This window comes from Meles meles, chromosome 1 (genome assembly GCF_922984935.1).
Source record: "Meles meles chromosome 1, mMelMel3.1 paternal haplotype, whole genome shotgun sequence".
Classification (NCBI taxonomy): domain Eukaryota; kingdom Metazoa; phylum Chordata; class Mammalia; order Carnivora; family Mustelidae; genus Meles; species Meles meles.
The window spans coordinates 113,349,816-113,363,755 of NC_060066.1; the positions used below are offsets into that span (position 1 = coordinate 113,349,816).

At 38.8% G+C, this 13,940-nt stretch overlaps 1 protein-coding gene across 2 annotated transcripts in view; it reads left to right on the forward strand.

Moving 5' to 3' along the window:
* The window catches only part of WARS2 (tryptophanyl tRNA synthetase 2, mitochondrial), a 99,718-nt gene that overhangs the window by 50,311 nt on the left and 35,467 nt on the right, over positions 1–13,940 (forward strand). For both annotated transcript variants that reach the window (XM_045979436.1, XM_045979430.1), the window contains exon 2: positions 437–694. In XM_045979436.1, the coding sequence (XP_045835392.1) occupies positions 437–694 (258 nt within the window). The remainder of the gene's footprint in view (positions 1–436; positions 695–13,940) is intronic.

The following is a 13,940-nucleotide window of genomic DNA, read 5'->3' on the forward strand; positions in this document are numbered from 1 at the left end:
ACTCAGAGAGGGAGACAGACCGTGAGAGACTCTGGACTCTGGGAACCAAATTGAGGATTACAGAAGGGAGGGGCGTGAGGGGATGGGGTAACCTACAGGTGATGGGTATTAAGGAAGGCATGTGTTGTGATGAGCACTGGGTGTTATACTCAATTAATGAATCATTGAACACTATATCAAAACTAATGATGTACTATATGCTGGTTAACTGGACATAACAATAACAACAACAAAAATCTAACCACATTTTAAATATCCTTTTCCGTCCCTAGTAGCACCTGATATAGAGCTTTGCATGGGCGCAAAATAAATGCATAAGGATGACTGTCAGATTGCAGTTGTAAAGAGTAGAACTAGTTATCATTGCTATGGTAATATGGCCATAGGATTCATGGAGTCTGCCTTGAAAGCAAATGCTTGTTTTCCTCTGTTCCAGAAAGATGCTGTGAAGCAAGTATTCTCTGGCATTCAGCCTACAGGAATCCCCCACCTTGGCAATTACCTGGGAGCCATTGAGACCTGGGTGAGGTTGCAGGAAGAGTACAGCTCCGTGCTCTACAGCATCGTTGACCTACACTCCATCACTGTTCCCCAGGACCCCGCCGTCCTCCAGCAGAGCATCTTGGACATGACTGCTATTCTTCTCGCCTGTGGCATAAACCCAGAGAAGAGCATCCTTTTCCAACAATCTCAGGTCAGCTTCTCAGATTAGAACCAAGAAAACGTGTATTTTCAAATTATGTGAGGAAAACTTTGAATGAAAGTTTATATAGCTCCTGTTTGTGAGTCGTTGAAAATTGTTCAAGAGTGACCTCATTAGATGCCTCATTTTATTTTTAATAATAATAAAATATAATAATGAGATGCCTCATTATTATAAAATATAAATAAATAATAAATAATATATAATAATATAATAATATAAATAAATAAATAATAAATAATAAAATATAAAATAAATAATGAGATGCCTCATTTTATTTTTATTTTTTTTTAAGATTTTATTTATTTATTTGACAGAGAGAGAGAGGTCACAGGTAGGCAGAGAGGCAGGCAGAGAGAGAGGGGGAAGCAGGCTCCCTGCTGAGCAGAAATCCTGATGTGGGGCTTGATCCCAGGACCCTGAGAACATGACCTGAGCCGAAGGCAGAGGCTTAACCCACTGAGCCACCCAGGTGCCCCTGTGAGTTCATTTTAATATTTACCCTATATTCACATCTTTAAATGTCATCATAGTGCAAAAGTATGTTTCACCTTTCCCTCCATGGTTCTTGCTTCATATACCAAAATGTTATATCTCTTTAGTACTTATAAATCTGATATTGTTTTCTCTGCTGGGTTGCATCCAAATTGCTGAATTCATACTGTTGACTAATCTCCTCAGGATCAAGGATAGAATTTAGCAACTAGTGGTTTTGCTACTTTCATTGTTGCTTTACTGGGTATTGCATTTGGAAGACCTATTGGATCATTCCCATTGTTCCTTCTTTGTATAATAGCTTTTGAGAAGACTTGAGAGAACTAGCTGGGAAATTGGAAGACACTGTCCAGTCTCTTGAGTCCAGGCCAAGAAAGCCTTCAAAACAAAGCCAAAATATTTGACTGATATCGTCACTATGGATGATCAGTTTACTCTTGGACGGGCAGATAGCCTGGACCAGAGACAGGGAACTTAAGAGACTCCATAGCCAAGATGAAAAATTTAACTGGATCATGCCCTCATTACATATCCACTTGAACCTTGTGACAAAGCCACAGCCCAGGAACAGTATGTTACACATGTTGGCTACATGTTAACATGTATGCATGCATGGTATGGGTTACTCATGTGTGTATCTCCTGCCTTGATCATAAACTTCTGACAATTGTCATTTTTATGTATGTTTTATCACCCACAGAACTTAGTGTAATGATTCCCAGAGAGTGACCCTTTAAAAAATGTGGAAGAAATGAATATCTTCAAAAGTAAATATATATATCAACTTAAAGCGTGTTTCTAGTTTGGAAATAATATGATAAAATAATCAAATCTGACCATTAAAATGTCCATAAAGGCAATTTACCTCCATTTCCTTCCTCACAGTTGGTCAGAGAGCCTTTACTTGCACATAACTTTTCAGATTCAATCTTGGACTGATCTAATTGTCTTAAATACATAAATATACTTGCTTCCGTTGAGCTGATACCTATCTCCCTGTAACTCCCATCCATTCATTTGATTTCTGCTCTCTAAAAATACAAGGTAAATCAACTCTGTCTTCCACGGGACTGCTCTTCATATACTCTGAGATATTTGTTCCACACTAGCCTTACCCTATAGGTCCTTATCTCATAGGACTTCTTCGAGCTGGTTGTCCCACCTCAGGAGCACTCTTGCTATCTGTTTGAAAGGAATGTGCCTGTTCTATTTCATGAAACAATGTTTATTCACACTCTTCAAGTCTGTCTCCAACATTATAACGCTGATCATCATTAGAACCACTGTGTAAAGTTACCGGATACCACTTCACTTCATCGAAGCTGTTTTTGATACAAGCTCCCTTTTGATCCTTCTGTGATACCATTTCTAAACATCATATTCCCAGTGCCTATTTCCATCGTTCTAGAAGGCAAAAATGTCTACATCTCCACAAAGCAACCAGTTGCCAGACTGCTTTGTTAAGTGACGTTTAAAATTAAAGGCTCATTTTCAACCATATCCAGTGCTTGCACTTTGAGCTCATACCCCCAGGAATGATCACCACAGTATAATTTTTTCCCCTTCTTTATAAAGAATTTTTGGCAGTGACCTCTGTAAGCTTCTAAAATTGGCAATAATTGAGGTCTTTTCTTCAACGTGGTACTTTGTTGTTCAAAAGAGCAATGGAAAGTATCGCCCATGGTGTGGGAGACTGTAAGAATTCCCTCATACATGAGGGATCATGGAAGTCCCTTCCTTTTGATTTTTTTTTATGTTATATAATGAGCTCCTGGGTTCCCATACTGGTTGTAGGTCTAGATCAGCGAGGGCAGGTCACTGGTGTTGCCTGTTTTCCTCGGTAGCCTCTGGCCTCCTCCACACCATCTCACAGGTCCCCTGCTCCCTTCCTGGACGGCAGCTCCCTCCAGGGAGTTTGGGTAGCCTGCCAGGAAAACAGGAGCGAAGCACTATCTGCCCACAGTCTCCACTTTGTCCCACAAAGACAGGACAAAAGACTTCCGCAGGTGCCTTTCTGACCGCAAGACATATTTGGTCTGGGCCATTTTCTGCTTTAACTCAGGCAACCAACCTTAAGACAACTCAGTAGATGGACTGGCTATTTTACCAGGTTTTCGTTCCTTAATATTAAAAACGTATGATGAGTAGGGAGAATAGTGTACCGTACCCCCATCACTCGCTAGCATTTTGTGATTTGTCTCATCGATGTTGTTCTTTGTTGTTGCTGAAGTGTTTTTTTTAAGATTTATTTATTTATTTGAAAGAGAAAGAGTGTGCATACGAGAAGGGGGGCAGAGGGCCAAGGGAGAGAAAGTCTTAAGCAGACTCTGCGTTGAGTGTGGAGCCCAATGCAGCGCTTGAGGGGCTCAATCTCACAATCCTGAGATCATGACTCTGGGTCAAAACTGAGTTGGACACTTAACTGTCTGTACCACCCAGGTGCCCAGGTTGTGGTTTAAGTATTTTAAGGCAGATAACATACATCATGGGATTTCAGTCTCCAAAATTTCAGTGTGTCTCTCTATAAACTGAGGAAATATTCTTACATAACCACAATACTGTCATCACACCTAACAAAGCTAATGATAATTCCATATGATCATCTCATACCCATTGTTCTTCTTTGTATTCAATAGTCCGTATTCAAGTTATGCTGATTCTCCCAAAATGTCTTTTATATTTGGCTTGTTTAAAGAATGATCCAGTGAAGGTACACACATCACATTTTTTTTCCTATCTTCTTGTTTGTTGCTCAAGTTTTATTTTTATTTCCCATAAAGTTAATCCTGCATTTGAAAATAATTAAAAACTTAGATTTTTTAGAGGGCACCTGGGTGGCTCAGCCAGTTAAGCTTCTGCCTTTAGCTCAGGTCATGATCCCAGGGTCCTGGGATTGAGCTCCACATCGGGCTCCCTGCTGAACAGGGAGTTTCTCCCTCTCCCTCTGCTCTTCTCTCTCTCTCTCTCAAATAAATAAGTAAAATCTTAAAAAAAAAAAAAAAACAAGCTTTGATGTTTATACTCCCACTCTTTTCCATGCCTTTGATATGTTAATCAGCTTCTCTTTTATTTACTATAAAATTAGCGTTTTTGAACATGAAAATAACCCTTTTTTTTTTGTTGCTTTCTCTTTGTGCTCATGTGTATCGGCTGATGGTTAGTGGCTATAAACTACCATTCACATAGTTGGTCATCCCCATTTTTGATGGGGTTTGAATAGAAACTCTGCTTGCCTAGGGCCCATAGAATGCCCAGACATCATTTTCTTCAGAGCATCTGTGAAGCTTCTAGTTGTTCCAGGAGGATGCTGAGAAGGTCTTCCTCATGCTGTATTTTGAAAATATGAAGGCAGGTACTGAATTTCCTTCTTAGAACCTTTCTCAGGTAGGAGTGTAATCGGATAAGCTAGTGTCCCTGAAGCAGTGATTATTCTAGATGGCTGACCCCATCTGTGCAGTGCTCTAGTAGGAAAGAATCTGCATGGCTTTCGTGTTTCGTGTCTTACCATGCAGTAGTTAACAACTGTCCTGATCAGTATGTGGAGTCTCTACTTAATGGGGGCTGGAAAGAAAATACTCAGCATTGTCAGATTTAGAAAAAAAAAAATGAGAAGTCATGGTTATTAGAAAACTGGCATTTTTAAATGTGGAAGATCTAAAAAGCCTTTTCATGTATATGAACTCACTTTTAATCTTCGAAAGAGTACATGAGTTAGGCATTACTCTTCTTTCACAGAGGAATAAATTGAGGTATGAAAAGATTGAGTAAATTATAAAAATGTCCTTAAAACCATCTCTGAATGGTGTCTGGCACTTAGTAAATGCTTAACAAATATATCTTCTTAATTTAACCTGAGGTCATCCAGGGGACAAATCCAGGACTCTTTTTTTTTTTTTTTCCCTTCTCCCTAAAACACCATTTTTAGAAGGTGTTCTCCTAGGAGAGAACACTATGCTGCCTCTCAGCAGGCCTTTGCCTCAGTGACTGACAGTAGAGAGGCAGTGAAGAGCCAGAGCCAACCCTAAGATCCTCATTATTTCTTGCCTGGACAGTCTTCTCTCCCCTTCACTCCTGCCTCAGGCTCTCCTGGCAGTAGTCCATTCTCCACACTGTAGTCATGCACATCTTTCCACCTTAGATACCTCAGCACCTCTCTCCTTACCCTCAGGGTAAGAAAGCCCTTGAAAAATGAGGCCCCTGAGAGAAGGGGGGGGGGGGGGGATGGATGGAATATTACTCAGCCATAAAAAGGAATGAAATCTTGCCACTTGCAACAACATGGATGGATCTAGAGATTATAAAGCCAAGTGAAATAAGTCACTGAAAGACAAATAGCATAAGACTTCACTCTTGTGGAATTTAAGAAACAAAACAAATGAGCAAAGTAAAAAAAGAGAGAGAGAGAGACAAACTAAGAAATAGACTCTTAACTATAAAGAACACACTGATGGTTATCAGAGGGGAGGGCTGTGGGGGATAGGGGAAATGGGTGATGGGGTTAAGGAGGGCACTTGTCATGATGAGCACTGGATATTGTATGGAGGTGTTTAATCACTCTGTTGTACACCTGAAACTAATATAACTATACTAGAATTAAAATTTAAAAATTTAAAAAAAAAATGATGCCCCTGAGAACAACAGGCCAGTGTTGTTTCCACTCCACTACTTTTTAATCATCAGGTTATTTTTGTTCAGATAATCTGATTAACTTTTGCAGATAACTCTTTAAAGCGAGAGTTTGGGGTGGTTCTGCTTTTATTTTGAGAAAAATATGATAAATCAGTTCTTAACTTATAAAGTGGGTAAGTCAGATCAGTTGTCTACATTTTAACATGGTTTTTTGTTAGTTCTTCTCTACTGGGAGTTTGTTATGCATTTTAGCATTTAACTGATCATTAAATATGTAACCAAGAGGGGTGCCTGGGAGGCTCAGTTGTTAGATGTCTGCCTTCAGCTCAGGTCATGATCCCAGGGTCCTGGGATAGAGTCCCCCATCAGACTCCCTGCTTGACGGGAAGCCTGCTTCTCCCTCTCCCACTCCCTCTGCTTGTGTTCCCTCTCTTGCTCTCTCTCTCTCTCTCTCTGTCAAATAAATAAATAAATAAATCTTTTTAAAAAAATGTAACCAAGAGGATAGAAGTCAGAAAACAATTATACTTAAAATGTTGTGAGCCAATGTCAGATAAAATGAGATATCTCTGCATTCCCTGCCCCACACACAGTTATTTACAAGTAAAATTAAGAATTTTTGAAATTGTGAGTTAGAGAAAAAAAATTTTTTTATATTGTATAATGTTCTCTTTTCATGTATATCCATTGTATTCAGCAAAGTACTTGGAGCTAAATGTGAAGACTAGTTCTCCCCAGGTACTATTGTTGTACAAGAGAGTAAGTTCTAGCAATCATTTGAAGTAGGGAAAGAATTTAGCTATGTTATAATGCTTATTTTACCAATAATTTTCATCTCCAATCCTTTGCATTCTTTCTCAGCGGTCTGACTGAAACAATTTGGACTTATTGAAGATTCTTCTCATTATTTTCTTTTTCTTTCTCTCCCACTGGCCTCTAGTCATGGTGCTTCCCCTAAAATATGTTTGCCATATGTGGGGAATTTTTACAGAGCCTCTCCTCTGAAAGGTGTGTGTGTGTGTGTGTGTGAGAGAGAGAGAGAGAGAGGTTGAGAAAGAGAGAGAGAGAGCGTGCATGCCTGCTTGTGTGTGTGTTTGGCAGAGGTTTCCATCCCAATGCCAAAGTCAATGGTCTTTTATTTCCAGCAGGCCTGAGTGCACATCCCATCTGATTCCCACAGCTGTCTCTGAGGTGCATATCTCCACATCTTTAGTTGTTACTGTCCTTGCAAACTAATCACCGTGCAGATGGAAGATAAAAGCTGGAGTTCATAGCTTTGGGTCCTGGCTTTATGCCAAGTCTGGGAGAAAAGGACAGTTTTGACCAGCAGACACCATATTAACAGGGCATCCAGAACTGTCCGGGGAAGAGCTGAGGGAGGAGGATGGAATCCTCAGCCTGGGAAGGTGGCTTCATTCCCTAATTAGAGTTATGTTTTGTTTTCCAGGAAACTTTAATCAATAATAATAAAATAATAATAATGGATAATAATAAATAATAAGCAAGTTTTTGCATGAATCCTGGCTCACAGTGCACAAACAAAAGTTGTACATGACCCATTCCCTTATCTCAGAGGTGTGAGACCAGCAATACATAAACTTGGACTGACGGTATCATGTTTTCACTTATCCTGGTAATTTTGGAAGTTTCTTTGAGTACAGATTTGTATTTGTTGGACTCTCAAAGTCTTTAGGCTACCAACAACAGGTGCAATGTACAACTCATAATAGAAAGGAAGAAGGCACTCCTGGCTGGCTCAGTAGAACATGGAACACTTGAGCTCGGGTTTTTGGGTTTGAGCCCCACATTGGGTATAGAGATTACTTAAAAAATAAATTTAAAAATTTTTGAAGAAAAGAAAGGAAGCAAACAAACATCCTCATGGATTAATGGACTTGGGGAATCAATTTGTAAAATTGGCATCTCCTCCAAAGTTTCTCAGGAGAGACAAAGGATCTGAATGGCCCTGGTAGCAATAATGAAGAGAATTATACAACCAGACTTTTCATGTATTTCTTTCTCTAGGAAGTATCCACTAGAAGTTTCTACCACTTTCCTTGCCGAGATCTATAGTACTGTGTGACTTGATGAGCAAGTTAGAGTAGTTTTGCTGCCTCCATCCTGGACCACAGGATGAAGTCTTGTCCTAATACTTTCAAGAAGAGTTTGGTTTTATTATCATAGCAAGAGTGAAAGAAGCACAGGTTTTGCAACCCTATATAGTTGGCCTGAATCTGTGACTTCTTGTTGTCACACACTGGGCAAGTTCTCTGAACCCCTGTTCTAATATCTCTAACATGGATATTTAAATAATGTGACATATAATACTGGTAAATAGTACCCTTCACTCTTGCCCTATCCCTACCACACTCTAAATAATACTGCTCCCACCCCAGGCTGCTTCTTTTTTAAAAAAAAGGTTTTATTTATTTATTTGACATGGGTGGTAGGTAGAGAGCAAGCACATGCAGGGGCAGGAATAGCCAGAGGGAGAAGCAGGCTCCCCGCTGAGCAGGGAACCCGATGTGGGTCTTGATCCCAGGACCCTGGGATCTTGACCTCAATTGAAGGCAGGCGCTTAACCAACTGAGCCACCCAGGCTTCTTGATACTATGAAGATTTAAGGGTGGAGTGGAATTGGAAAGTGGAGGTCAAATTAATGACAGCACCCACCATCATACTCAATAATAAAATATTTTCTGAAAAGGTAATTGTTGAAGGTTTTGGGGGACCTTCTTATATAGTTTGGATATTCAGAAAAGCAGAAAAAGATGAACAGTTGCTTTTTGAAATACTAACCTTTGGGCATACTTGCTTCATACTTGGTTACTTTGGTTCACAGACCTGTACCCCTGAAACAAATAATACATTATATGTTAATTTTTAAAAAGGAAATAAAGTTTTGCGAGTGTAGTGGACACTTTCTGTTTGGTTCTCTCTAATCCCATTCCACTTTCTGCCTCCCCAGAGGTAACCACTGTATTGAATTTGATACTTATCATTCCAGTGTATGTGTTTATTTTTTTAAAAGATTTTATTATTTATTTGTGAGAGAGAGTGTGAAACAGCACGGGCTATGGGTGGAGGGGCAGAGGGACTAGTGGACTCCCTGCTGAGCGCAGAGCCCTATGTGGGACTCCCATCCCAGGACCCTGAGATCATGACCTGAGCTGAAGTCTGATACTTAACCAACTGAACTACCCAGGCACCCTGCCAATGTGTGTGTTTATATTTTTATTGCATAGGATTTGGTTGTAATGGTCCATATTATTCATTTTGCATGTTTGTAAAACTTTATATAAACGGTATCATACACATAACTTCCTGCATCTATATTTTTGTGTTCAGCATTACTTTGCTGAAATTTGTTCATTTTGACTGCTCTACAGTATCCCATTGTCTGGCTCTATCACAATTTACCCATTTTCCCTGCAAAGAATATTTAGATTTTTTTTTCTCTGATTTTTTGTGGACAGGCAGTTGTCTGCACACCAGGGAAAGAGTTCTCACCAGAACCTGACCCCACCCCCGGCACCCTAGGTTTGGACTTCCAGCCTCCAAAGTTGCGAGACAATAAATTTCTATTGTGTGAGCCAACCAATCTGTGGTGTCTCGTTATGGCAGCCCTAGCAGATTAATACAGAGCTACTCAGCCATTACCATCGATAGAAGGCTTGTTCTAGCATAGGAGATTCACCATAATTAATATGTCAGTTCTGTCCAGTTTGATCCATAAATTCATTATAATCCAATTACAATGTTGTAGACGCTGACAAATTGGATCTGAAATGCATATGGCGATACAGAGAGTACACAGAATACCCAAAAGAGTTTTGAAAAAGAAAACAATACTGAACAATACTGTACCCAAAACAATACTGAAAAGAAAACACAGTTGGAGAACTTAGACCACCTTTCTTCAAGACTTAATGCCAAGCTACAGTAATCACGTGAGTGTGGTCTTGATAGGTCACAATCTCAGGGTCCTGGGATCAACCCTGCATCAGGCTCTCTGCTCAGCAGGGAGCCTGCCCCCCCTCTCTGCCTCTTTCAGTTCTGCCTACTTGTGATCTCTCTCTCTCTGTCAAATAAATAAATAAGATCTTTAAAACAAACAAACAAACACAATGGACTGAGCTCAGCTAAAATAGGTCCATCTTACTGTGTGTAAATTATGCCTCATCAAAGTTGATCTAATGTTTTAAAAAATGTTTAAAGTAACTAAGCACTTAGGATGTTGTTATTATCAAGTAGAAAAAAAAAGAGAGAAGCCCATGAAATTGTGTAGGAACAGTACGGCTACTTCAATGTAGCTGTAATTTAGACACTTAAAATGACACAGGCCAAATAGAAATGGCATGAAAATTTCATCAGATCTTTGAGCCATCCATTTGCAGTGAAACCAAGAAGCAAACTGCTCACAAAGTTAATAAGTAAACTAATTATTTGATTTGTTGGTGTAACACGTCCCCTATGCTTCTTCAAATGTTATAGATCTTATTTATATTTTTTAAAGAAATTTCCTTTTTTTAAAAGATTTTATTTATTTGAGACAGAGAGAGCGAGAGAGCACAGGGAAGGGCAGAGGGAGAAGCAGAGCAGGGAGCCCAATGTGGGGCTCGATCCCAGGACCCTGAGATCATGACCTGAGCTGAAGGCAGATACTTAACTGACTGAGCCACCCAGGTGCCCCCAAATATTACAGATTTTAAACCAGCCAGAAGCACTGTGAAACCAAGTGTTGCAACTGTTGACCCCACTCCAAGGAAAATATGAAAGAGAGCAATTTACTTAGGAGAGTGCTTTGAATTAGATTGAAGGGACTTTAACTGCCAAGAATATCAAGAAATTTTGTCAAGAACTAAAAAGAGCTTAAATAAGAATATGAAAACCATCTTATAATGTAATATTTTCATTATTTTTGTTTGTTTTGAAATTGATGTCTTTCCTTGTCTAAACATTATTTATCCAAATCAAAATGAACAAAAAATACCTAGGGAGAGCCATCTTTTACAAATGTATTTCTTTTCTTAAGATTTTATTTTTAAGTACTTTGTACACCCACTGTGTGACTTGAACTTAACAACCTTGAGATCAAAAGGTGCAGGTTCCAAGGACTGAGCCAGCCAGGAGCCCCTACAAACATATTTTCTGCTTCTCTGTGTTCTATCACAGGATTAAGAACACAACTAAGTGCTTGTGTTTTTAAGGAAGGGCCATGTGACCTCTTAACCTGGGCTTAGTCTCTTCTTAATTCTTAAACTTCTTCATTTCTCTGATCATTTATATATTGACCGCTTCTTCCTGTTAGGATTTTCTCTTGACTCCAGTGATACGGCAGTAACGCATTTTTCTTCTACTTCTCTGAGAGTTCATTTGTTTCCTTTATTGACTCCTCTTCTTTAGTTCCTCAGAATTTCTGTCCTGAGATAAAAATCTCTCTATGTATTCCACCTTCCTGAAGTCTTACCACCTTCCATAAGTTTCAGCCATTTTCTTTCCTGACCTTTATCACTAGCCCCAACCTTTCTCCTTAATTCTAGACTTGTACTCCTAGCTACCTTCTAGACATCTCTTTCTCTCAACTTTAACATATCTGAACCCAGAGCTTTCCCTTTTACCTCTGACCAGCTTCACCTCTGGCCTGTTTTTTAAAATAATTTGAGGTGAGGTGTGCCTGGGTGGCTCAGTGGGTTAAGCCTCTGCCTTCAGCTCAGGCCATGATCTCGGGGTCCTGGGATCAAGCCCCGCATCTGGCTCTCTGCTCAGCAGGGAGCCTGCTTCCCCCTCTCTCTGCCTGCCTCTCTGCCTACTTGTGATCTCTGTCTGTCAAATAAATAAATAAAATCTTTTAAAAAAACAAACTGTCTGCCATCAAATTCTGTACAGAGTAGCTCTCTTCTCCTTCCTCAAGGTTGCTAGTTTCAGGAGTTGCTTCCAGTAGACTGTGATTATTTTAATTATCCATGTTCACTTCCTGTAAGAACAGGGATCAGCCACCCTTTTGTGGGAAGACATAGATAGTAAATATTTTAGGTGTTGCGGACCACATTCAGTCTCTATCACCACCCCCTCTTCTCCTCTAATGCCTCTTCTGCCTTCTCCTTCTATCTCTCTCTTTTATTTGACTACCCTTTAAAAATGTAAAAAACGGAAACAAATAATACATTATGTGTTAATAAATCCATAAAATAAAATAATAAAAAATGTAAAAAACATGGGCTGAATGAAAACAATCCACACACCACATTTGGCCTGTGAGCAGTAATTTGCTAGCCCCCACATACAAGGATTACGTGTCCTCATCCATTGCCATGTGGCTATGAGGGCATCCTATGGGAGAAGTGTCTCTTCATATCCCACTGACGTTGGGCTCGTCCCTATGACTTGTTTTAGCCAGTGGAAAATGAGAGGGCGTTTTGTACACAATGCCTCAGCAGAATGTTTAAAAGAAATTCCGTGTTTGTTCTAACTGCTGCTCTTTTCCTCTAGCTCAGGAATTGCATGTTCTGGGAGGGAGAACTACTTCGGTTTGGGTCTTGGAATGAGAAGGTGTATAAAGCAGAGTTGTAGCCAGCCTACAGCTACCAATATGTAATGTGTACGAGAAAGAAACCATTACTGGAGGCCATTTATATTTGGAGTTATTTGTTACTCAGCGTAGCTTAGAAATAGCTGACTAATATAATGCAATAGAGTTTTCAAAAACATACATACACATACACATGCATACACAATAAGCAGTAGAATTTAGATGGGTGACTTTTAACTCAACAGGAGGCTGATAAAAGCTATTTATTTAGCTTTAGAAGTATTGGACTAAGAAGAAGTATAGAAAAATCCAAATATGTACACAGAGATATTCATTGCAAGCATAAATACTGATAGTAGAAGAGAGGTTATTATTTATAACATAATTCTTTTAATTAAGATCAGATCCCCAAACAAGGTTCCATTAAGGGGATTTGTCATGGGGATGATAAGAGTCCAATAAAAATAACTGAGCATGAAATCACTCGTTTCAAGAGGTTATGATAAATGGGAACCTGTGAGTCTGCGTAGTCTCCCAAGTGTTTTAACCAAAATTTATAGGACCTGATTCCTGGGAAGATAATGTTTATATGGGAAATAGTGAAGTTGTAAGGGACACTGAAGGTATCTTAGACATTTGATCCAGTATTTACTGAACCAGCTAATTGCTTGAGTGGGTTTGATTGATATCTAGCAGCTATAGCTTTGGGAATCATGATATTCCATACTCTTTTTGTTAATTAGATATTTTTGAGAAAAAATTTTAAATGCAGCAAAATACAGAGAATGATATAATAAACATTCATGTTTCCAACAGCAGGGGTGAATATTGTTAACATTTTGTCATATTTGCTTGACTTTCTTATATTAAAATAATTATAATAAAAAATAATTAAGAAGGAGAAGGCCCCTTTAATCCTTCCCCTACTCCCTGTGCCTACTCCCTGTATCCCTCCTCCCTATGTCTCTTTTCTCCCTCCCCAGGCAACCAAAATTGTGGATTTGGTGTATATCAGTCTAGCCAATTTGTGATACCTTTTTACACATAAAATCTTAACAATATATAATATTTTCATTTCTGTGGTTTTAAAAAAATTATATAAGTGATGCCATATTGGAGTACCTTTTAGCAGTTTTCTTTTTTTATACAGCAGTGTGTTTTTGTGATCTCATGTTTATGCATATAAATCTAGCTCATTTCTTTTATGTGTTGTGTAGTATACTATTATATAAATATGCCACACTTTAAATATTTTAAATACTTTAAACATTTCTTTAAACTTTTCTAAAAACTTTAAACATTTCCCTATTAATAAATCTTTAATTCATTCATGCATTCATTTAACAAATATTTATTAGGCATTTACTGTGTCTTGGATACTCTGCTAGGTATTCACATTGTATCAGTGAAGAAAAGAGACAAAAATCTTTGCCATCGTGGTACTTACATTCTGTTGGGGTAACACAGTATAAATAATAACTATAATAAATTAGCCAAACATATGGTGATAGATAATACAGGAAAAAATTAAAGGATATTAGGAGTGCCATTGAGGGAAACAGATTGTTAGTTTAAACAACG